This window comes from Sphaerodactylus townsendi, linkage group LG03 (genome assembly GCF_021028975.2).
Source record: "Sphaerodactylus townsendi isolate TG3544 linkage group LG03, MPM_Stown_v2.3, whole genome shotgun sequence".
Taxonomy (NCBI): domain Eukaryota; kingdom Metazoa; phylum Chordata; class Lepidosauria; order Squamata; family Sphaerodactylidae; genus Sphaerodactylus; species Sphaerodactylus townsendi.
This window is the reverse complement of record NC_059427.1, coordinates 147,024,964-147,049,729: the sequence shown is the minus strand read 5'-3', so window position 1 is coordinate 147,049,729 and position 24,766 is coordinate 147,024,964. Positions and strand designations below refer to the sequence as shown.

The 24,766-nt window shown below is 48.0% G+C and overlaps 1 protein-coding gene and 1 pseudogene across 1 annotated transcript; both read right to left on the bottom strand.

Annotated features, from left to right (window-relative positions):
- Positions 1 to 2,323: 2,323 nt before the first annotated feature.
- LOC125429012 lies at positions 2,324 to 10,394 on the bottom strand. The gene is made up of 4 exons (XM_048489737.1): positions 9,575 to 10,394; positions 9,176 to 9,331; positions 3,615 to 3,634; positions 2,324 to 2,910 (listed from the first exon to the last, which is right to left on the bottom strand). Exons 1-4 carry the CDS (start codon positions 10,055 to 10,057, stop codon positions 2,829 to 2,831), a joined length of 741 nt encoding a protein of 246 aa, XP_048345694.1. The 5' UTR covers positions 10,058 to 10,394; the 3' UTR covers positions 2,324 to 2,828.
- An 819-nt stretch (positions 10,395 to 11,213) lies between these two features.
- On the bottom strand, positions 11,214 to 24,441 carry LOC125429013 (annotated as a pseudogene).
- Positions 24,442 to 24,766: the final 325 nt, after the last annotated feature.

Here is a 24,766-nt window from a genome sequence, read left to right as displayed (position 1 = left end):
TCCATCCGAATCAGTGCAGATTCAGTCAAAATCTGGATTCGGACTGTCTGAATCTCCAACCCTAGTCCTGCATCCAAGCGGAGAACCAACATAGTGTAGTGCATATTGTTTATGTTGTTAAGTATAAAAGCTTATTTCTTTTATAAAAATATAAAAGCTTATTTCTAAGTTGGTTCTGGTGGGTTTTCCTAACGTTTTGCCTGCATCTGTGGCTGGCATCTTCACAGTGTGTAAGTGTGTAATAGACACAGTGTGTAACAGACTCCCCTCTGTGATACACCTCTGAAGATGCCAGCCAGAGATGCAGGCAAAACGTTAGGAACAAGATCTACCAGACCACGGCCACACAGCCCGGAAAACCTACCAGAAACAGTTGAATCCGGCCGTGAGTGCCTTCGACAATACATTATTTCTAAGTGTTTATTGAATACCAGCGGGGCCCGGCCACGCGTTGCTGTGGCTTATTGTGGTGAAATGGAAAAGGAACAGTAGCAGCAAATCAATTGCAGAGGCCAGCAGTATGTGCTCATGCAAACACGCAGCCTGATACTGTGCGATGTCATTGATGTGTGTGCCTGCATTCCTTGGGGGGGGGAATGGAAAGGCACCCCTCCCACACATCTTGGCTGGCTGGTCATGATCCTTTACCTGAGAGTATGTTTGGTTGGTGGCAATGGGTGTCGCTTCTGAGGAAACCCTCTGAGGGGCACGATGCAGCCATTCAAAGTATGTCACGGTTGCTGTACCGAGCTTACTCCTGAGTAATGCGTGACTGGTTTTCTTAACTGTAACTGCAGTATTCAGGGAATCTAGGGTGCCTGGTCCCTCCCTCCCATCCCTTGCATGTTGCCCCCACTCTCTTCCCTCCCTCACTTCTCTTCCCTTGCATGCCATCCCTCCCCCTCCCTCCCTCCCTCCCCTTTCCCTCCACTAGGGTGGGTGGGTCATATCAAGATGCTGGGCCCCCTGCCTCCCCTCACTGTCTCCCCTCTCTCACTTCTCTTCCCTTGCATGCCTCCCTCTCCCTCCCTTCCCTCTCCCTCGTGTGTATGTCTGTGTATGTGTTTCACGTCCACTCGAGTTACTGCCTATATACTGTTTTCACTGCTCATATCTGGCCATCTGAGTGAACATTCTAAGCTGCACAAACATTCTAAGGGTGACAGTTACACACAGGCAGCTGCATGTCCTTCACCATGGAGCACCAGGAAAAAGGTGTTTTACCTGGGCCAGGTGTGAAATTTCAGGTATGTGAACATCTAAAAACACTCTCACCTGGCTGACTATAGTGGCTGGGAATTTTCAGAGGAATTGGCCCAGCAGTTACTGAGGTATACTATCATCAACAAAAACACTGTTAGCTTTTTATATATATAGATTAGAGACACTGTTACAGCGGGACCATTAGCATGTGGGTGCTTGCATGGATTGCTAACCTTTGAGCAATCTACTCCACTTTCATCATGGTTGGCTGGAAATCTTTCTCTATTACAATTGTTATCTCCAGATAACCAAGATCCGTTCCCCTGGAGAAAATGGCTGACTTGGGGGGTGGACTCTAGGGCACAGTACCTTGTTGAAGCCCCTCCCCTCCTCAGATCCCGCCCCCTCCCTGGGCTGTACTACACTGGTGAACCAGCATGGTATAGTGGTTAAGAGCAGGTGGACTCTGTTCTGGAGAAATGGGTTTGATTCCCCACTCCTCCACCTGAGTGGCCGAGGCTTATCTGGTGAACCAGATGTGTTTCTGCACTCCTACGTTCCCACTGGAAACGGTTACGGTTCTGTCAGAACTCTCTCAGCCCTACCTACCTACTTACCTACCTCACAAGGGGTCTGCTGAGAAAGGAGTTTGTAAGCCACCTTGAGTCTCTTTACAGGAGAGAAAGGTGGGGTATAAATCCAAATTCTTCTTCCTTCTTCAAAGCGTCCAGGTATTTCCCAACCTTGAGCTGGCCAGCAGATTTCCCCTTGGCCCAGTTCTCTGAGGAAAGAATGCAGGAAGCAACCTTCCCACCCACAATTTCCTTCTCGTTGTGACTTTCACTCGTGTTCCCCGATGGGGACACCCCCTGCTACCTCTCCCTCACACCTTTCCTGCTACCTGGGGTCTTCCCAAATTTTCTTCAAAAGAACGGCAACCCAACCCAACGGTTGTGCTGATTTTCAAGTACAGACTTAAGAGGAGTTTCCTCAGGGCCAAATCCTGATTCATTGGCCAGGTCCTTTTGACTCTGTCGATGATCCACAGAAAGGTTTGGCAGGTTTTTCTCCAAGCCCCCCCCCCCCCCCCGATGAACAGAGATGCAGACAAACTGGAAGGTCCAGGTGGTTCCTTTTATTGCTATGTTCCATGACAAAGTCGGCACACACAAAAAAAGACCACGGACAATACATAACCAGCATGGGGTAAAGCGGGGGGGGGGGGGTTTCCACAGTGAGGGAGAGGATTTAAAACACTGGCATGGAGACAACACTGGTGGATTTAAAGCTGCAACCCTGGAAGACAGCATCAGACTTCCCCCGTGGCTCTGGCGACGCAGGCGCGAGGGGGGCAGTGTGCGTACAAAGAAGATGGAGCTGTTCTCTTGGTCTGCAGAGTGGGGAACTGGGTCTGGATCAGACCAGATTGCCGCGTCCCTTATTTTGCAGGTGGGCGCAGGAAGGAGGCTTGGCACATTCACGGGCCCCGGGCACATCTTAGCAGCAGCAGCAGCAGCAGCAGGTGTTTGGAAAACTCCCTGGCCAGGTAATGCTTCAAGGTCCACCTTTGTGGGGGAAATGCTCCCACCGTTCTTGAGGAAAGATGACAGCACTGGGTGGCATTCTCAGGTCGGTGGAGCCGAGGTATTAGTTCGCACCAGAAAATAATGTTTTATTGAAAACTTTAGCACAAATTTGGGTGCTGTGTGGTTTCCGGGCTGTATGGCCGTGTTCTAGCAGCATTCTCTCCTGACGTTTCGCCTGCATCTGTGGCTGGCATCTTCAGAGGATCTGATGTTGGGAAAGCAAGTGGAGTATATATCTGTGGAGTGTCCAGGGTGGGTGGAGAAACCTTCCAGTCTGTAGCCAGGTAACAAAGAAGGCAACCAAGGTCAATAGTTGAGGGCATCTGAATAGAAATTATGAGTCACAGCAATGAAGACTATAGCATGGGTGTAACACTGGAGATAGCAAGGTCACTGGTGGGAGCATCTGAATAGAAGTATCCTGGCCTTTGTTTCTTTTGTCTATGGTCATCCTGTCTTTGTGTGGAGCTGGTTAGATACTGTCTTGACTCTAACCAGCTCTACCACACAAGGCTGAGATGAGGCTCATAGACAAAAGAAACTGAAAGACCAGGATACTTCATTCAGATGGCCTAATATTGTGACTCATACTTCTATTCAGATGCCCTCAACCAACCGACAGTGCCTTACCTTTCACGACAAGACAAGGTTTCACCACCACCTTCCTGACACTCCACAGATATATACTCCACTTGCTTTCCCAACATCAGATCCTCTGAAGATGCCAGCCACAGGTATCAGGCTAAACGCCAGAGAGAATGCTGCTTCAACTTTCAACCACATACAGCCCGAAAGCTCTACACAGCACACAAGTATTCCGACGTGAAAGCCTTCGACAATACATTTAGCACAAATTAATCTGTGTGGGAGAGAAGTGGGGAAAAGATGGGGCAGTGGGAATAGAAACCGTGCTTCGCCCAAGAATTTCCACACATTTCGCACGCAGCCTTGCTGGGGGATCAAGAAGACACCATCTCTTAAGAGTGTTCCAAGTTATCCTACTAATCCCCCTGTGAGGCTACATGCAAAATATGCGGGCAAAGTAAAATTTCTTCTGCCACTAGGTTCTTCCATGATTCTCCCCCGTCCTCCCATTTTCTCTCAGACTTTCCAGAGTTGAAAGTCCCTGGATTCAAAGCAGAGTCCTATTCTATGACCAGCAAACTAGCAAGGCAAACATGAAGAGGTATAAGAACCTTTGCGGTTGCTCAGGGGAGAGGGCTGCGGCTTGATGGCTGAACGAGCCACAGTGCAAGACCACTGAGATCACGGGCCCAGCCCAGCCTTGATAACGGCTAAGGCGACTAAATGCGCTGTCTCTTCCACAAGGTGGCTTATTTTGATCTGGGATAGACAGGAAATCTATGGCCTCCCTTTTAGAAATCCGTGCCAGTGGCTAATGGCCTTTTAACAATGAAACAAAACTCGGCCCAGTGCCAGTCCCAGGACTACTTTGGGCTCCATCAAAGCGTGTGGTGGTTTGCATCGGTTCTGGAGGCACCACGAGGGCCGTGAGTCAGGATGCAAATCAGGTCAGGAAGTTGAGCCAGAAGGGTGTAGGGCTGCTTGTTGGGAAAGTGTGCCGTTTTTCAGCCAGGTGGAAAGGTGTCCACAATCAAAAGCCAGCTCTGTACACAAACGAACAGCCCTGTTGCTCAGCCAACTGGGAGGAGCGCTCGTATCCATTCTTCCACTCCTCCCAAGCTTACAACATAAACTGGGAAGTGTAGTAACTCTCGGCTATGCTCTCAAGGCAGGTCCAAGCTAACCAAAACTGTTTCCACCTGTGGACAATTCCCCATGTTTCTTGCAATGCTGAGGTGAATACCAAGGCATGAACAGGGTCCACACGCAGTCCACACAGAACTTTCCTCTGCATTTTCCTTGCATTAGCCACCATTTGCCCTTCCCACATGCACCAGATAGCTTTACTGGGTTTTGTACAAAACAGGTCAGGGATGGTTAGATGGCTACAGTGTTATAATGATCTATGACCAGGGTCTTCTAGTTCCCAGCTTTCATTTTTTTAAAAAGGCAAAGTCTCTAGAGCTTCCATTAGAACAGGGGTAGGGAACCTTTAACTCTCAAACAGCCATTTGGACCCGTTTTCCACGGGAAAAGAAAACATTTGGAGCCGCAAATAATTTTTGACATTTAAAATAAAGATAACACTGTATATATATATATTGGGGGTTTTATTACCTTTTACTCCGCTCATTCTGAGAAGCGCATGGATGCTTCCCCTCTCGTCCGCCCCATTGGAGTGGAGTAGGCGCTTTCCCGGCGGCTGGCGAGGCCGAGCCACCGGCTTCATCCTTGCCCGCCCTGCAGGCAGCAGGGCAGGTGCACCAATGGCCTGCGGCCGGCTGGAGCCGCGCCCGCGGGGCTTCCTCTGCGCCCGCCCGTTTGGCCCGAGGCGGCGCCAGCGTGCCGAGGCCGAGCAGCTGGCCCCATCCTTGCCGCCCTGGGTCCAGCGGCTCGTGTACCAGCCACATGAGCTAACCGCCCAGCTCCAGGCGAGAAGGAAGCCAGCGCCCAGCCGACCACGGGCAGTTAGTGCGCCTGCCCTGCTGCCTGCAGAGGCCCGGGCAAGGATGAACGGCAGCTTCATTTCGATGGAGCCACAGTGCAAGTGCAGAAGAGCCGCATGCGGCTCTCGAGCCGCAGGTTCCCTACCCCTGCATTAGAAAATGTCTTTGTTTTAGAATGCTCAGCTTGGGTCCCAGTGCCTACCTAGTTCTGTTAGATGGCCCAGCATGTGGCAGATGAAGGTACAATTCTACTTAGATCTTTTGGTGGAAAAGAGTATAGTAGATTGCAATAATATGTTGTTATAAAGTTACTGCAAGCCAGCAATCCTTGGTTTTTTTAAACAAGCCTTCCAAAGTCTTCTGATGTGTGGGTATGTGGGGCAGGGAGGGTAATACCGCAGCAGCTGAGACAAGGAAAAGGGTGGCAAAGTGACAGGGCTTGCCAAACTGTACTCCTTGATGCTCACATGGCAATCAAAGGTTGCTCTTGACTTAAATATTGGCAAAAAGACAGTACAAACTCTGGCGTGGGAATGATTGCAGCAAAGCAAGGGGGAAACCCAGAATGTAGCCAGTTAGGGGGCAACCTCGGGCGTATGCTCTAGAAAACAGCTCATGAAAGATTGCTCCCTTCTGCTCGTTCTATGTTTTTCTTGTTCTCTTTCTCCCCTCTGCTAGAAATCAAGCACTGTCTGCATCAAAAGGCATGGCTCAGCAAGAGCATGTCTCCAGGGTTTGTGTGTGGGGTAAATAATGCTAACAGGGATCCTTTGTTAAGGCATTGAATACAGGCAAGGAAGCAGGGATGGGGGGCACAGAACCAGCTGACCTAAAGCGAACACTGTTCCGAACTCCGACCAGTTCTGAACCGAAGTCTCATTTCCACCTCTAAGACTGTGTCCACAATAGCATCTTCATTCCCCTGGTTTTCCGGGCTGTGTGGCCGTGGTCTGGTAGATCTTGTTCCTAACATTTCGCCTGCATCTGTGGCTGGCATCTTCAGAGGTGTATTACAGAGGGAGGTCTGTTGTGTAACAGACTGCCCTCTGTGATACACCTGTGAAGATGCCAGCCACAGATGCAGGCGAAACGTCAGGAACAAGATCCACCAGACCACAGCCACACAGCCCGGAAAACCCACCAGTTGAATCTGGCAGTGAAAGCCTTCGACAATAACATCTTCATTCCCCGTTTTGTTTTCTTGCGCATTGTTCCTCCAGTTCCTATACAGCGTGTTTCAAAGGCTATGCTAACCATGTCTGAGACTTCCTTCCCCTATAATGACGGGAGGATGAGGGTTTGCTTTTAAAACTGCGCCAATGGGTCTAGACTGGTTTGGATCCAAGCCGTTTTCCCGGCTCTGTTTCACCTAATTTCCCTGAGCTCCCGGTCGCCTATGTCCAACAAGACCCTGGCGAAAACATTCCAGCTGATAGGATCCAAGACATTAATTCAGGATTCCTCAACCACTTTGAGCCCGTGGGCAACTCTGGAATTCTGAGACAGGGTGGCGGGCGCTAGCGCAAAATTGTTGCAGCAGGAGGCAGAACCACACCGATGGAGGAATCCCCCAAGTACCCAGCAGAACAGGGAGAATAAAACCAACACTGAGGTGCAAGCAGTGATGGAAACAACACTATTTTAATCTGCACAGCCAATCAGATTTCCAGTGGCCACTTGATGGGCCCCAAGGAGGGGTGCCACGGCATGCCCACGGGCATTATGCTGGGGAACCCTGCATTAATCTTGGCACGTTCATGTCTAGCAGTCATGTCTGTGTACAAGTTATCAAAAGGGGCGGGAAATACCGAAAAGATGACTTTGCAGGACACCAAATAGTTGGTTGGGCAAAGTCAAGGAAAAAAAATACTGAAAAGGGGGCTATTGTTGAATGTGCAGGAAAGTCATAATTTTATTTTACAGGCTGCAAAAAAGCCTGCAACTTTTAAAGGTAGCATATTTTGATTGCCGAACTTAACGGGGTGTGCAGTTTTGATGCTACGTGGGTTGTGATGTTTTTACTGTAATGGGAAGACAAAAGATGCATTAAAGATTGTCTCTCTTTCGATCAGGGTTAACAAGCGTTTCAAAAAGGCACCGCTGTGGCCATTTGGGTCCAGCTAAATATATTGAAATTTAAATCAAGCTGTTCAAAGGAAAACGATTAATCTTACCAAAGACTTGGTGGTTGCTTGCCAGCCACAGTGTCAAAAACAAACTGATAGAGATGAAGGGGACAGGCAAGACTTGGGAAGAGTTCCAAGCTATTTGCTGAAATAACCTTTCAGGGTGCCAAAGGACGCTGCGTGAAAAGTTCAGACATAACAAGTCTACCACTTTGGGGGAAACGTCCTGCCTCTAGAACACAGGCTGGAACACAAGGCTGCGCACAAGAGCGTAGTGCTGAAAAAACAGCCCAATAAACATGGGGCTGAATACTGCACGTGACAACCTCCACACAGACTGCATGTCATTTACCTATGTGGAAGTGAAAACAACAGTGGAGAAGCGAGCCCCGCTAGATTAGACCAAAGGTTGATCTGTCCCAGCACTCCTGTTGCAGGAACGTACTAACATACCGCATGGCCACTGCTCTTGCTTGGTGTCAGCATCTGGGTGGCCAAGGCTAGACTGCCTCTGCACATGGAGGCTCTATTTAATCCATCCTCCTTCAAGTAGCTCTTTTGCTGTATAAATTACAGGTATACAGATTAAAATGAGTAGCTCTTTTGCGGTGTAAATTACAGATACACAGATTTAAAATGACTCAAAAAGTGATATACAGATCTTGACAGGGCAAACATGCAGCATGGGATGGAACCGTTTGCACCACATCCGGCGAATGTGGACACAGCTGAAACATGGCCCCGGCCTGCTCTGCCTGGCTGCTCCCCATCCCTACAGTCTCCAAACACCCCAGTCCCCTGCATTATGAGGTTGGCTTGTTACGTTATTTAATATCATATATACACACATGTAGGAAACAATATAGACGCAATATTTATAACTTTTGCCACAAAATAAAATTTAGATTTCTTTTTCTCTCTCTTTTTTTTACAACCTGCATAACTATTAAGAAAACTACATATTTTTTCTTACCTATATAATTGCTTCCTTTAAAAATATACAAGTGGGAAAATCTCTGCACAGATGAAGTTCTGTTTGTTTGAGATACATAGATGTGTGTGCATACATACATATACATATATATATATATAGCACCCTTCCTTTCTCTCTTGTAGAAAATGTGCAAATTAAAAGCCTAGCAGAGTTGTAGGCAGACATTGAGGAATACCAAGTCCAAGAATTGGCAAGAGTCTGTCAGGCAGCTAAAAGGTGTTGGGAATATGTAGTAAAAGGTGGCTGGGCACTCCGGACACCGGAATTCTCCTCCTAGTTCCCTTAGGCCTAAATTTCATCTTTCCTTTTTCACAAGTCCGGGAAATGGTTTCTTGCAAATGGAAATCCACACAAAATGTGTGCTGCGATTTCACAGCTCAGGAGGTGCCGATGCCTCAACTTCATCTGGCCACTTCAGAGAGGCTGAGAGCCAACAGTGGTGCGACTGGTCCGTGAAGATCTGGGTTCAAGGGCCCCCTTAGCCATGAAACTCATTAGGCGACTTGAAGCCAGTTGTTGCTTTTCAGCCTAACCTACCTTGTAAGGTTGGTTTGAGGATATAACGGGAGAAGACAGAGAGAACCCTGCGCGCACGGCCCTCACATTGATGGAGAAAGAGTGTGACAAAAATATAGTAACTTAGAAGTGGCACACTGTACCCCCAATTCTCAAGAGTGCCTCTGATGAGGCCTTACACATAATTGTTGTTTCTTTTGAACGAGACAACTGTGGAGGGAAGAAGCCATCGTTGGAAAGGCGGTTGAGTATTGTTTTCCTACTCCTACAAGCCAACATGATGTTTTTACCATCGTTTGCGTGGATGGACAGATACACTTCTCTGGAAGAGCTGGAATCACCCAGTGGCTGATTACCCACTGACACTCTGGCGCAGACCTGGGCATTATACGGACCGGGGGCCACATCCGGCCCGCGGGATGACCCTGACTGGCCCCCCTGCCGTGCTGGGGAGCGAGGCGCCTTTGAAAGCCCCGCAGAAGCCGGTTGCCTTGGCTGCCCGGCTTCATGCGGGGCTCAAGCGCTTCGCCCCCCCTGCTGGGCCTGGCCCTCCACAATATTTTCTGTTTCTTATGCGGCCCCATGGAAAAAATAATTGCCCACCCCTGCTCTGGTGCATGGTAGGACTGGAAGCGTGTCCAGGCAGGAAATCTCTTTCCGATGCGCTTCCTCATTGCAGCGCGCTGAGAGAGGAGCCATGTTGGAGAAAGGGTTCTTGTCCCGACATGTTTTTGCTTGCCCTGTGCGTGCGTCTCGCTTCCTGCAGGGAAAGCGAGAGCACTTCTGGTGCGACTTTTTGCAGTCTGCAGCGGGTAAGTACCCATGGTGTACGATCACCAACATTGCCGGTTTCAGCTTATGACTAATTTCCGCTTGATACATACATTTACAGACATATCCTATCTCGTACCTTTCCACTTTGTATTCTACACTGTGGCCTAATTCTTTTTCCTCAACCTTCCCCCACCCTTGGGGTTTTGCCACCACAGCCACAAACAGTTCAGGAACCATCCAGACGCCGCTTGCTCTCCTGAGCAATGTAGTCCCCACCTGGCAAGGGAACAACAAAACGGTCTTCAAATGTCTGAAGGAAGGTGCCATTTTGAAGAGGGGGCCCAGCTCTTCCCCCTCTCCCCATGGTGGCTGTGGGGGAACATCAGATAGATACACCCCCTGCAGTTGATTGGCATTCCCTCCATTTCAGAGAAAATTAGGTTTGTGATTTCTCTTAGAGTAAAGGGAGAGGGGAATGGGAGCCAGGTAAGTCATCTCCAGATTTGGTACAATGTCATCTGAATATTCTTGTTTACAGCAGGAAATTCCTGCGGCCCTCGTGGAGGGAAAACCTTGACTGGGAACGTTCTGAGCCTGAACGTTCCTATATGAAAACATATAGGACACAGGTGTCAAACCCGCGTCCCTCCAGATGTTATTGACTACAGTTCCCATCATCCCCTGCCAGCATTATGCTGGCAGGGGATGAGGGGAACTGTAGTCAATAACTGCTTGAGGGGAACTGTAGTCAATAACTGCTTGCCACAGGTGTGGCTCTCTGCTCAGTGCTGTGGGGAGGGCCCAGGTCTCCCGGTTCCCAACACCCTTTTCTGCTTTTCTCAGCTGCCAGACTCCGCCTCCTTCATGGACTTGGATGCAAAATCCAGACATCTCTTAACTCATTCAGTCCTAAAAAGCTGGGGACAAAAGTCCACGTCTTTTCGATCCCAGATCCTGACCCCACCCACAGCTCTGCTCCACTGGATAGGAAGAAAATCGTCCTTTTGCTAATTTGGCTATATATATATATATATATATATTGATAGATAGATAGGCAGATACATATAGTATAATATATATATAGAAATTTAAAATATTTTATCTTTTAAAAATAACATTTCTTTTTTTAAAAATGTAAATCTAAGGCTCTCTTTCCCCACCCCTCCCCCTCCCACTGCCCCTATGGCCTTTAGAATTCCCACCATCCCACCCGGCTCTTAGTGCCTGGATAGTTCTTCCCACGGGCAGGTTTCACGCTGGCACCAGAGAGGTGAGAAACGGACAAAGAACCCGCTGTACCTTTCTTCAGTGCCAGAAGCCCTTCCCCACCCGCCCACAACTCAACACTTGGCAGGTGAACCGTACCCCCACACCTGGTTGGCAGTCAGGAATTGGGGTGGCACAGAAAATAACAACATTGGTGCCTTTTCCAGCTGGGGGTACGGAGAGCGAAGAGCCGCGTCACATGACACTCTCCAAGATGACCACTTTGGTGCTCCCATCCGAGACCGGGGTCAAGGTGGTCAGAGCCCCGTCATCTGATTCGGGCACCTTGTATTCTAGATGGTGCAGGCCCCAGATCGGTTGGGTAAGATGGTGCCAACGCTGTCAGAGAGAGAGGAAAACAGAAAAACAGAGGTTTACTGGTGGATATTCACATAAGAGGCAAAGACTTTTTCTTTGCTCCTCCAGGGGCGGCCAAACTAATCACGACTTCACCAGGGGTGAAGCATAGTTTAACATTAGGAATATATTATCGTCCCCCTGACCAAAGTGCACAAGAGGATTCTGAGATGGAAAAAAAGGAAGTGGGAGGCCAACAAAGAAGCAAAATGTAAATTGGTAATGGAAGTACGATTTAACTATCCCCATATAAACTGGAAAAATGCATGTTCAGGTCATAGTAAGGAGAGAACATTCCTGGATATGCTAAATGACTGTGGCTTAGAGCAGATGGTTGTAGAACCAACCAGGGAAGAGGTGATCCTAGATCTAATTCTATGTGGGACCCAGGACCTTGTACGGGAAGTCAGTGTTGTTGAGCCGATAGGGAACAGCGACCACAATGCTGTCAGATTCAGTATCTCTGCATGCGAACAAGTGACAACTACTAATGTAGTTACATTCGCCTTCAGAAAGGAAATTTCTCAAAAGATGAGGGGGATGATGCGAGGAAGCTGAAAGGGAAAATCAAGAGAGTCAAAAATGTCCAAGATGCTTGGAGGTTATTTAAAAACACAGTCTTAAAAGCTCAGCTGGAATGTGTGTTCCATGGGTTAGGAAAGGCAGCGCCCAGTCAAAAAAGCCACCATGGTTAACAAAGGGACGTTGAGGAAATTATTAGGAAAAAAAAAATGTCTTTTAGAAAATGGAAGTCCAACTTAACTGATAAAGAATACCAGAGAGGAACACAAATGGTGGCAAAAGAGAAGCAAGTTAGCTGTAAGGGAGGCAAAAGGATTATGAGGGAACACATGGCTGTGAACATCAAAACCAGCAACAAACAGTTCTTCAAGTACATCAAAAAAGCAGGAAGCCAGCAAGGGAAGCGGTAGGCCGTTAGATGACAAAGGAACAAAGGGTGTGCTAAAGATGACAGAGGAGATTGCAGAAAAGCTGAATGAATTCCTTTGCATCTGTCTTCACCCAAGAGGAGGTGAGGAAAATTCCTGCACCTGAACCAAGCTTCTTAGGAGGCTAATCGGAGGAACTAACAAAGATAGTGGTAGACAAGGAAAGAAGTTCTGGCAGCCATTGATAAACTAAATGCTACCAAATCCCTGGCCCAGATTGCATTCACCCAAGAGTTCTTAAAGAGCTCAAGCATGAAATTGCTGACGTCCTCACCTTAATATGCAACCTATCCTTGAACTCAGGCTCCATCCCTGAAGACTGGAAGATGGCCAATGTCACACCAATCTTTAAGAAAGGATCTAGGGGGGGGGACCCGAAATTACAGGCCAGTCAGTTTGACATCTGTTCCTGGTAAATTAGTAGAATCTGTCATTAAAAGATAAGAATTATAAAACATGTAGTGAAAGCAAGACCTGCTGAGAAAAGAGTCAGCATGGCTTTTGCAGAGGCAAATCCTGTCTTACAAACTTACTAGAGTTCTTTGAGGATGTAAACAGGCATGTGGATAAGGGGAACCAGTGGACATTGTCTACTTGGATTTCCAAAAGGCTTTTGACAAAGTTCCTCACCAGAGACTATTGAGAAAACTCAGCAATGAAGGAATAAGAGGGAAGTCCTCCTATGGATTTCAAAAACTGGTTGAGAAACAGGAAGCTAAAAGAGTGGGTGTAAATGGGAAATTCTCACAATGGAGAGAGATGTAGGGAGGGTGGTGTCCCCCCAAGGATCCGCTTTGGGGACCAGTGCTCTTTAACCTATTCATAAATGACCTGGAAGTAGGGGTGGGTAAGCTGTGGTGGCCAAGTTTGCAGATGATACCAAATTATGTAGGAATTGGGTGAGAACCACAAAGGATTGGCTGAGGAGGCTCAAAGCGGACCTTGGATAAATTAGGTGAAGTGAGGGCTAAGAAATGGCAAATGCAGTTCAATAGTAGCAAAATGCAAAGTGATGCACATAGGGGCAAAAAAAAAAATCCAAAACTTCACATACATGCTACAGGGGTCAGTGCTATCAGTCACAGACCAGGAAAGGGATTTGGGCCGCCTTAGTTGATAGTTCCATGGGAATGTCAACTCCAATGTATGGCAGCTGTGAAAAAAGGCAAACTCTATGCTTTAGGGGATAATTAGGAAAAGGAATTCGAGAATAAAACTGCAAAAGATTGGCATGCCCTTATATAAAGAAAGCCGTGAATGTAGCACAACGCACCCGGAGTACTGTGAAATAGCCAGTTCACAGGTCGCCACATCCTCAAAAAAGGATATTGAAGAGATAGAAAAAGAGTGACAGAGAAAGGGCGAGGATGATTGAGGGACTGCAGCACCTTCCTTATGAGGAAAGGCTGCGGCGTTGGGGACTCTTTAGTTTGGAGGAGGCGTCTGAGGGGGGGATATGATTGAAGTCTACAAAATTATGCATGGGGTAGAAAATGTTGACAGAGAGAAATTTTTCTCTCTTTCTCCTGTCTACTAGAACCAGGGCATTCATTGAAAATCGCTGGGGGGAAGAATTAGAACTAATAAAGGGAAACACTATCTTCAGCGTGTGAGTGGTGGTATTCTGGAATATGCGCAGCCAGCAGGAGGTGGTGATGGCCACTAACCTGGATAGCTTTAAAGGGGCTTGGACAGGATTTATGGAGGAGAAGTCACGATTTATATTACCAATCTCTGGGATCCTTCTTTGATTTGAGATTGCAAATGCCGTTTTAACAGTCCAGGTTAACAAGGGAGCAGCAGCCACAGAAGGCCATGCTCGTTCAATATTCCTACATGTGTGAACTCCCAAAGGCACCTGGTGGGCCCACTCTTGAGTAGCAAGGAGAGCTGGACTAGATGGACTCTGGTCACATCCAGCTGGCTTGTTCTTATGTTCTTATGACTCTTTTTTTTAGCAGCGCTTTGTGAGCAAAGCCACCTCCTTGCCGGTGCCATTTTCTCCCAAGTGAAAGCTTTACTACTCTGGGGAGGGGAGTTATTTCCTTTGATTTTGTCCCTCCCCATGCAGATATTCCACATGGAGCAATAACATTGGGGAAACAAACTCCACCACCCTCAGAATCTCTATTATTTTATTTGGTTTTATGCACGCTTCGCCCTTCCCCAATGCGAGTTCTTGCACAAAGAAGCGGCTGGGGTGAGAGCCAGAGCCCACACTCTCCTCAGGATGCTGTCTCTGAGAGCCCATTTGGTCTCTCTCTGCTGTCTCTCTTTTGTAAGCTGTTGTTTCTCGACCAATGTTTGTAGTGGTTGCAGGGTTAAGAACATAAGAACTAGCCTGCTGGATCAGACCAGGAGTCCATCTAGTCCAGCTCTCTCTGCTACTACGCGAGTGGCCCACCAGGTGCCTTTGGGAGACTCACATGCAGGATGATGAAAGCAATGGCCTTTCTGCTGCTGCAGCTGCTCCTGAGCACCTGGTCTGCTAAGGCATTTGCAATCTGAGGATCAAGGAGGGATCAAGATTGGTAGCCATAGATTGACTTCTCCTCTCCATAAAATCTGTCCAAGCCCTTTTTAAAGCTATCCAGGTTAGTGGGCCATCACCACCCCATTCTCCTGTGGTAGGCATATTCAAAACACCAATCACCACGTTCGTGCAGAAGAAGTGTTTCCTTTTATTAGTCCTAATTCTTCCCCCCCAGCATTTTCAATGAATGCCCCCTGGTTCTAGTATTGTGAGAAAGAGAGAAAAATTTCTCTCTAAGGTCAAGCATTTTTCTACCCCATGCATAATTCTTATAGGACTTCAATCATATCCCCCCCTCAGACGCCTCCTCTCCAAACTCCAAAGTCCCAAACGCTGCAGCCTTCTCCTCATAAGGAAGGTGTGCTCCAACTCTTCCAATCATCCTCGCCCTTCTCTGCACTTTTTTCTGCAATGCTCTTCGAGTATCCTTTTTTTGAGATGTGGTGACCAGAGGGTTGTACCATCATATAATCCTCTCCCCATCTCTGGGACTATTACATTTGCTTATTTGTATTTTTAAAGTGTTACCCTCTTCCCACATGTCTATTCCTTCTTCAGTCTTTACACAGTCCCCCCTCTTCACAGTAGCTATAAGAGCATGCCACCACTTTACATACTATTCATATATATTGTTATTAATAATAATAATTTCTGTGCACTGCCCAACCCTGAAAGTGCCAGCTCTTGAGCGGTGACAAGCATCTCCCACACATCCTTCTGCTAAACCCCTTTCCACCCACCCGATGTCATCTGTCCCTTAGATCCACTATGCAGATGCCTTTTAAAACTTTCACCGAGAAAACTGGAATGTTTATGAACATTCTTGAGGCTTTTATAGTAACTAGAAAAAGGCCTGGATTTCAATTCGCATGAAGGCTGAACAATCACAGCAAATAGCTACAGAGGCGACCGGAAGTGCATGTCATGATATATAAAAAAAGAGTCAAAGTTCAATAAAAGGTAATCTTCTAAGTTAGTACAGCAGTTTGCAAAACCTTAAAGGATGGAGACAGTCAGTCTAGGGGCAAAGTAGCAAAGACTTGATCTTTAACATGATTGGTGAATTCAACTGTGATTCTGGACCAATGAGAGGCTGTTAGTGAAGGGAAAAAGGGCTGAGAGAAAAGTATCCCTGAGTTGCATAATATATTGTATATGCTATGCTAGATAGAGATAGAGTCTGAATTAAGTTCTGTGTGCGCTGAAATGTGTTATTGCTACTGAAGAGTTCTTGTATAGTCTTATGGTCTTGTATAGAACAGACTTGTGTAACCTTGCAGCTGCTAAAGTAAAAACCTTCCTATGGAAAGAACAACTCTATGTGGAGAGTATTCTTTTCCAAGTGTGGTAGAAGGTTGCAGTGAGTGCCAAAGAAGACTATAGACTTCTCATCTTACCAGAGTGATTCGCTTTAAACTCTCTGCTGATAGTGCAGCATCGTTTCTTTCCAGATTTTTTTCCTCGGATGTCAGGATTATTCCATGAACCGGGCGCTAATTAGCAACTGTCCTGAAAAAAAACTACATGCCAGGGTTGCGATCTCCATGGGTTCGAGAAATTTTACACGGAGATTTTTTGGGTGTGGGGCTTTGGGAGGGCACAGTTTGGGGAAAGGAGAGGGTTATTTGAGATACGTAACCACCTTCCAAAGAAGGCTTTTCCCTCTCACCCTCAGATCTGAACACTCCTCTAATCCGGATGGATTGGGAAAGAAGCTCTCACCTCAGTCAAAGCGTCCCTTTGGCACGGATAAAGTTTGTAGAGAGGCGATACAGGAACACACACAACATAGACGATAGTGCAAAGCTCCCAGCCAATAGCCTCTCCCCACCAGGGGTGGACGTGAGCTGTTGTTGTAGATCAATGGCTTGTAGTAGGCCAAGGTTGGAAAAGGAAAATGCTCCTGGAAGGAAGTGGCAGAAACAGTAGGGACATCAACCACAAAACAACTCCTCCAAACATTCCTCATTTCCACTTTCTGTCCCTCTCGGGAGACAGGCAGCAGCTCCCAAAGATTCCAGGATGAAATCAAAACAAGATTACATTCATATATGAACTGCTTCACTTGTTAAAGAAATTTCCCTTTTTAGCTCCGAGTTGGGGGCAAATGCCTCCTCTCTGAGACACATTTTGCTCTGTTTAGAAAGTGCGCTGTCTTGAGGGGAGCATTCAAGTTGCTCCCTTAGAGAGTCTGTGCTATGAGCTTTTGCCATATTGGATCAGGTGGGTCCCCATAACCAAGATATGGTCACGCCATGTAGCCTCGGGTGCTCGAGGAACAACTCCAACTGTGTCTCCCAAGGGTCTCTTATTCCAAAGCTGCTGCAGATGCAATACCCGCGGGTCCTAAAAGCATTTCTGTCTGCAGCAGACTGCATAACCAACGGATGGCTGCCAGGTCTCCAGGCTTAGCCGAAGACTCAGGTATACTGGCTTCTGAAAATGGAGGTTCCATTCCACCATCATTCATGAACTGTAATCACCATTATTCCTCCTTCAGAGCCAGCAGTGGTGCAGTGGTTTATTTATTTTATTGTTATTTATACTTTTCAACTTTTTATACCGTAATTCGTCCCCAGGGGCTGGCGAGTGCACAACTATACAATAAAGCATACAATCATAAAACCATCATAAATTAGGATAAAACTCTATATAAAGCAGCTTGGCGAGGACTAATCTAAGTGTAAACTCTTAAATAAAATTCCAAGTATAAATATGGGTGTAGATGAGCGTTTCCCATAACCCGGACATTAAATCCTTCCCCAAAGGGAGGAACGGCAGATCCCGGCCAGATGGTACAGTCCCAAGCATAGGCCAGGGAAGGGGAGGGGCACCAGGTCAGCGGCTGGTCCCTCAAAGGCGGCAGAACAGCTCAGAGTCTTACGAGCCCTCTTGAACTCACCGAGATCCCGCAGGGCCGGACAGCTGGTGGGAGAGCGTTCCCACCAGGCGGGGCCAGAACGTGAGCCCTGGCCCGTGTGGAAGGCCAGCCGCATCATCGAGGCCAGGGACCAATAAGTTGGCCTCCACTGAACAAGAAGAGGCCTTGTAGGGACATATGGGGTGATCTTTGGTCCTCAAGATAAGGTGTGTACTCTAATCTAGGGTGTACTCTAATCTGGAGGAACTGGGTTTGATTCCCAGCTCTGCCCGCCTGAGCTGTGGAGGCGCTTATTTGGGGAATTCAGATTAGCCTGTGCACTCCCACACACGCCAGCTGTGGGTGACCTTGGGCTAGTCACAGTTCTTTGGAGCTCTCCTCAGCCCCACCTGCCTCACAGGGAAGTTTGACGTGAGGGGGGGATATAAAATCCAACTTTTCTTCTTATCTCGAATTCCCTTTCAAGCTAATGGCTAAGAAAATCTATTGGCAGTGGGTTCCACATATTAACTGTGCAAAGAAGTATTTCCTTTTCAGGCTGCTGACATCTCAAGGTAAAGGACAAGGAGTGGACGAGAGAAGACCTGATGGACTGAAATGAATGCTGTTGATTACATCTGTTTTTTTGCTGACTGGGCTCATTTACCATCTTGAGGATCAATCGGCTCAGAGTGCAGACTATAAAATAATTTAAATAAAGGGGATAAGAGCACAGCAGTTTTGGTGGCCAGAAGGAATTCCTTGAAGGTTGAGCTTGACTGGCCCATGCCATTTGGGAGGGTCTCTCTTGGGTGAGCAAAGCAAGGGCTTCCTAGAAAGGTCCACAAACCCAATCAAATACACAAGCATCCACAACTCTGTGGCCTGTCTCTGTGTTTGCCCACCTTCGTGCTCCTGTGGCCCGCCCGTTCTCCTTTTTTCCAGGAAATGATTCCCCACTTTGAGTTTTGGCTAAAAGTGACCACTTTTGTCTTTGCAACTCCATTTCTAATAGCAAATAGGACAGTGATGGTGAACCTTTCTGAGACCGAAGTGCCCAAATTGCAAGCCAAACCCCTTATTTATCGTAAAAGTGCCAATCTTGAACGCGTGCAATTTAACCTGAATGTTGAGGTTTTAGTTTAGAAAAAAGCAGGTTGGCTCCCTCTTCCTCTGCCCCATACCAGCTTGAGCAGGGGCCAGCCTGCTCTAGCCTCCAGCAAGTCCAGACCGCTCTGTGCCTCTCTGGCATCTCCTGCCTCCTCTAAGCCCCCCACCCCGGCAGCAGCCACCAGAGCACAGGCATCAGGCCTGCCAGCGAAGTCTTCCCTGCTCACCGTGGATGCTGCGTGGGTGCTCAGTGGCCCAGGCCAGCCTAGATGTGTGTGTGGGGTGTGGTGGTGGTGATTTTTCCGCCCCCGATGAACTCTGTGTGCTGCCTACAGAGAGAATGCAAGTGCCACCTCTGGCACCCGTGCCATAGGTTCGCCATCACTGAAATAGGAACTGTTAGGAGAGCTTCAGATACATTAATCTTTGCAATAGCCCAACAAGGTAGGCCATTTATTATCCTCTTACTGAAGGTGGGAGGAGGGCTGAGCTTCTGAGGGTGTCTAAGGCTGTCTGGAGAGTAGTTAAAAGTGGTGGGCTCCAATCTGGAGAACTCAGGTTTGATTCCCCACTTCTCCACATGAGCCAGATTCTTATATAGCTTAACTGGATTTGTTTCCCCACTCCTACATTCCTGCTGAGCGACCCAGGGCTACTCACAGTTCTCTCAGAACTCTCTCAGCCTGTCAGAACCCCAATAAATCCACCACTCACAAGGTGTCTTTTGTGGGAAGAGGAAGGGAAAAGTGTTTGTAAGCCTTACAGGAGAGAAAGGGGGGGGGGATATAAACCCAAACTCTTCTTCTTCTTAAATATGTTCATCCTATTCAACAGTTCCTGCCTGAAACACTGAATAGCTACAATCTGTGAGGCATACCCTGACATTTTGCAGTCAGTTCTGCCTCTTGTGGCAGCCATTTTACAGTTGTGTCCATCACCCTGTGCCAGATGTCCAAAGATGCCCACTGACTCAAAAGTCGGGGACTCTGTCCCACAATTCCTCCCCCCCCGCCCCCCCGCGCCTCACCACGCAGATGAGACGGGGCAGAAACATCCAGCACCACTTCATCCACCGGAAGGGCCGGTAGCCCATCATGCAGGCGTGTAGGTCGCCCATGAAGCGATCAGCACCTGGGAGAGGAGGGGTGGAGCCTAATTGAAGGGGAGCCACACACCTGCCCATCGGCTCCCTCTCCGGTGGCTCTTGGCCCACTGAGGAAACCCAGCCTGCCTGCCCCTCCTGCAGCAGATAAAAGCCGTTCAAGGAGAGAATTCGCCCAGCAAGTGAAAAAAACAGAGATGCCCTTGAGCCCGGGCAGGGCACACCCCACAGGCAACCTTGTCCCACAGTGGCTGCACAGCCACCCACACCCCTCTTTCGACTGGCAACAAACCATGCTCGAAAGGGCCCTTTCCCCAGCCAAGGCAGAACGTTCACAAGGACTAGATAACCTTCCAGTGCCTCTTGAAACTAATCACGGCCGGAATCACTGGGGTGCTGTGTGGTTTCCGGGCTGCATGGCCGTGTTCTAGCAGCGTTCTCTCCTGGCGTTTTAAGCCTGCATCTGTGGCTGGCATTAAGCCCCTCCCCCTTTTTAGCTCTTAACATCTGGGTCCTTCTATCTAATGCAGGGGTCCCCAAACTTTTTAAACAGGGGGCCAGTTCACTGTCCCTCAGACTGTTGGAGGGCCGGACTAAAAAAAACTATGAACAAATTCCTATGCACAAATGACTGTAAAATGTTTGATTTCACCTTTCAGCCTTTTTGTCATGGTCTATTTTTAGAACAGTGACCAGAGTATGTCAAGTACAGGGTGGGCTCCAAATATTGTTGGGGAGGCTGTGGAATACCTTCCCCTGTAAAAAAAGAAGCAGAACTTTCCCAATGAAGCATTCCATCTAACCCAGGATCAGGTGTCTTCCTGGGTTCTTTCCTCCCTAGCAGCCAGCGAGCGATTCGCCAGCCTGGCTGATGCCAATGGGAGTGAGGCGGAACAGAAAGCCTGAGAGCAACACATGGAGTAGCCGAGAGGGAAGGGCGGAGCAGGCGTTGCCACGTGTAAGGTTTCCAACTCTGGGTCAGAAAATTCATGGAGATTTGGGGGTGCCATCATGTAACTGCAATCAACAGCCGTTGGGGCCGGTTCCTCCTCTCCCTCGAGCCCCCACTGCACATGAATGGAGCCATCGCTGCCATGCCTGGCGGGCCAGATAAATGCCTTCAGGGGGCCACATTTTGCCCCCGGGCCGTAGTTTGGGGACCCCTGATCTAATGGGACTCGCCGCTCCCTCCCTCTTGGGGAGGATTTAAAAATCAGGGTTTCTCGGACGCCTCTTATTATCTTACTGCTGTTTTTAAAGGTTTTAACTACATTTATTTGTGTTGAGATTTGTGTTGTATACCGCCCAGAGCCCCTCGGGGGAGGGGGGCGCGGTATAAAAGTTTAAATAATAAAATAAAAAATAATAAAGAGGGCAAACGTTTGCCTCAGCAACACACTCCAAAAAGAAAACTTAACTCAAATGAGACACATACAAGCGTGTGCGTTTGTGCTGGGGGGGGGGGGGGCTGCAGATGTGTTCACACCCCCTTTTTGTTAGTGAGCGGCTGCTAATCTGCGCTAATCTGCACGAATGCAAATTCAAGAGATGGCGGCAAAGCAAGAGTTGCCGCGTGTAAGTTCAATATCCTTTTACACCGGCAGGAAAAACCCTACTCTCAAGTTGCTCATCCTCTGTCTCAAATCAGAATGGGGCAGAGGAAGTCACAATGGTTTCTCTACTACAAGAACTGGCCAGCAAGTAAAATTAGGAAAATCTGGGTTAGGCATTTATAATTTTATCAGGATGTTTACGTTTTTAAGATTGTAAAGTTATTGTATTCTTTTTAGAATTATTTTGTATTATTCCGGTAGTATGTACCGTGATACTTTTATTCTCTGGTCTTGGACCATGCAATTGGATAAATGAAATGATGCGATAGGAGCTGGCTGTGGGGCAAAGCTGTTCCAAGACGGGACCAAAAAGGCTGGCGGAGGGAGACCATTCATTTGTGCACTCCCCTCATACGAGGAATCGGGCTAGTGTCTAAACACTTTGAGAACAGTTCTCTGACCCTTTATAGCAGTGGTGGCGAACCTATGGCACGGGTGCCAGAGGTGGCACTTAGAGCCCTCTCTGTGGGCACGCGCAAACAGAGTGCCCTCCCCCCACATCTAGGCTCGCCTGGGCCACTGGGTTCAATTATTAGCATAAAACCTAAGACCTAGTTTGGGGGAAGCAGTGTAGGTAACCCTGATAAGCGCTGTTAAACCCCACTGATTTTCATGCGAAGAACTAAAGCGCGATCCTTTACCTGGGAGTAAGCTCTTGCTTGCTTCTGAGTAAACCCTCCTAGGGCCGTGATTCACCCGTTGGAAGAGTTGCATAAAGCAGAGCCACCGACTACCACCAAGCTTACTCCCGAGTAACGCACGCCTCGGAGCCAATCGTTTTTTTTCTAAACTAAAACCTCAGCATTCAGGTTAAATTGCCATGTTGGCACTTTGCGATTAATGAGTGAGTTTGGGGTTGCAATTTGGGCCCTCGGTCTCGAAAAGGTTTGCCATCACTGCTTTATAGGGTGGCCTAGTTTCACTGCGCTTGTGATTGTGTCAAGCCGTTCGCTTTATTATTTGATATTGTGAAACGCAAGAACAGCGCTGGCTTCCAACAAGGGAACAGGACACACTGGTTCCAAGGCATGATTATTTTTCCAGGTAGAAGAGCAGCTAGAATTTCCTCTAGGGAAGGCTCGTTGGCCAATGTGGTACCTGTGGGCAACAGGGTGCTTGCCAACACATTTCCGGGCATCTGCGAAGTGACTTTAGAAAGTGGGCAGGGCCAAGGGGCTCTTGCCTGGTCGGGCTTCTGATCGGCCACTGGAGATCTGCTTGATTGTGCAGATTAAAATAACACCTTTCATGTTATTTTCTCATTTCTCTTTCCTAGTGTATTTTTTTAAAAATAATCCCACTGTACTTTTGAACAAGCCAGCTGGATCAGACCAAAGTCCATCTAGTCCAGCTCTCTGCTACTCGCAGTGGCCCACCAGGTGCCTTGGGAGCTCACATGTAGGATGTGAACGCAATGGCCTTCTGCGGCTGTTGCTCCCGATCACCTGGTCTGTTAAGGCATTTGCAATCTCAGATCAAGGAGGATCAAGATTGGTAGCCATAAATCGACTTCTCCTCCATAAATCTGTCCAAGCCCCTTTTAAAGCTATCCAGGTTAGTGGCCATCACCACCTCCTGTGGCAGCATATTCCAAACACCAATCACACGTTGCGTGAAGAAGTGTTTCCTTTTATTAGTTCTAATTCTTCCCCCCAGCATTTTCAATGGCTGCCCATCTAGTATTGTGAGAAAGAGAGAAAAATTTCTCTCTGTCAACATTTTCTACCTCATGCATAATTTTGTAGACTTCAATCATATCCCCCCTCAGCCGCCTCCTCTCCAAACTAAAGAGTCCCAAACGCTGCAGCCTCTCCTCATAGGGAAGGTGCTCCAGTCCCTCAATCATCCTTGTTGCCCTTCTCTGCACTTTTTCTATCTCCTCAATATCCTTTTTGAGATGCGGTGACCAGAACTGGACACAGTACTCTAAGTGCGGTCGCACCACTGCTTTATATAAGGGCATGACAATCTTTGCAGTTTTATTATCAATTCCTTTTCTAATGATCCCCAGCATAGAGTTTATGTATAATGATCCCCAGCATAGAGCCCATACTTGGGCTTTCCTGGTGCGACAGGCTCCGCCTCCTGTGCCAGCCATTTTGCGGTTGCATCCGCCAAAATTCTGAAGGTGCCCGCATGCTCAAAGTCAGGTACCCATGGCCTGGAAACTCCTGCTGGGCTCTGCCTACAGATATGCCAGGCCTTTGTGTTTCCTGACTGCAGGGTACATGGTCTCCCTGTCTTCCATTTTCTTTAAAGTTGATTCTGTTTTTTAAAAACACATTTTATCTAACTCTGGGCAAGGAGAAGACATGGTCTCATAGGGCAATGCCAATCACCATTCTGCACCCCCAGGTACACAGCAGGGAGGAAGGTGACTTTGACAGCTGAGCCCGGCACCCTTCAGAGGCTGGCACGCCTGTTTAGAAAGGTGTGGTGTGATTCCACAGCAGATTCGCACCTGGGGTTGACACAGCCTCAGTTCCCAGCACTGGGAATTAAGTCCTAACTACCTGTGGGGGCTGCAGGCCCACGTTTTAAAACATGGATTCTCCTCATTTTCCCCCTAAAAGTGGGGGAAACTGGGGTGGTTTTAGTGCCACAAGAAAGCACCTGACCGCAGGTGAATCACAGCAGCCGTTTTATGGCTTGCTCCGCCTCCCACTGCATTGTGACAAAATTCCATCTCTTTCGGTTCTTATTTGCCTGTTCTATTTCTGCCACACGCCCCACCCAACAAGATATATATGACTGGCTCTTACCATACACCCAGGCGATCACCACGCACTCCCAGAAGGCCTGCCACAGAAGAGTCGTGCCACTTGCGGAGTAGTAGTCAAACAGCTGGAAGACATACATGCCTCCCTGAGGGGAGGAGGTTTGGGGTGAGGGGGGGTGATGATGCAAAAATGTTTGCTTGCTGGCTTATTTATTTATAGCCTACCTTTCTCACTAATGGAGGCTCAAAGCCGCTTCCTTTGTTCTCCTGTCCTCCCTTTCTGTCTTCACAACAACAATCTCAATCCTGCAGGGTCTGCAAGTCACAACTATTCTGCCATGCCTGCAGTTGAGGACAGCCATGGGGAGGGATATGTCCATTCTGGCTGGCCCCCCTTCTTCCCCTTCTCCTTGCAGTGGGTTAACAGCAGGTCGACTCTAATCTGGAAAACTGAGTTTGATTCCCTGCTCCTGCACATGAAGCCTGCTGGGGTGACCTTGGGCCAGTCACAGTTCTCTTAGAACTC

Bases quoted from the DNA above. Each gene is read 5' to 3' on its own strand.
- LOC125429012 (XM_048489737.1), bottom strand. From the start codon at position 10,057: ATGGCACCTTCCTTCAGACATTTGAAGACCGTTTTGTTGTTCCCTTGC. The intron at 3,635-9,175 runs CCTCCACAGTTG...TAATTTGTGCTA, and splicing joins TTTCCAACGATGGCTTCTTC to AATGTATTGTCGAAGGCTTT. The intron at 2,911-3,614 runs CACGTCGGAATA...GCCCGGAAACCA, and splicing joins AATGTATTGTCGAAGGCTTT to CACAGCACCCAAATTTGTGC.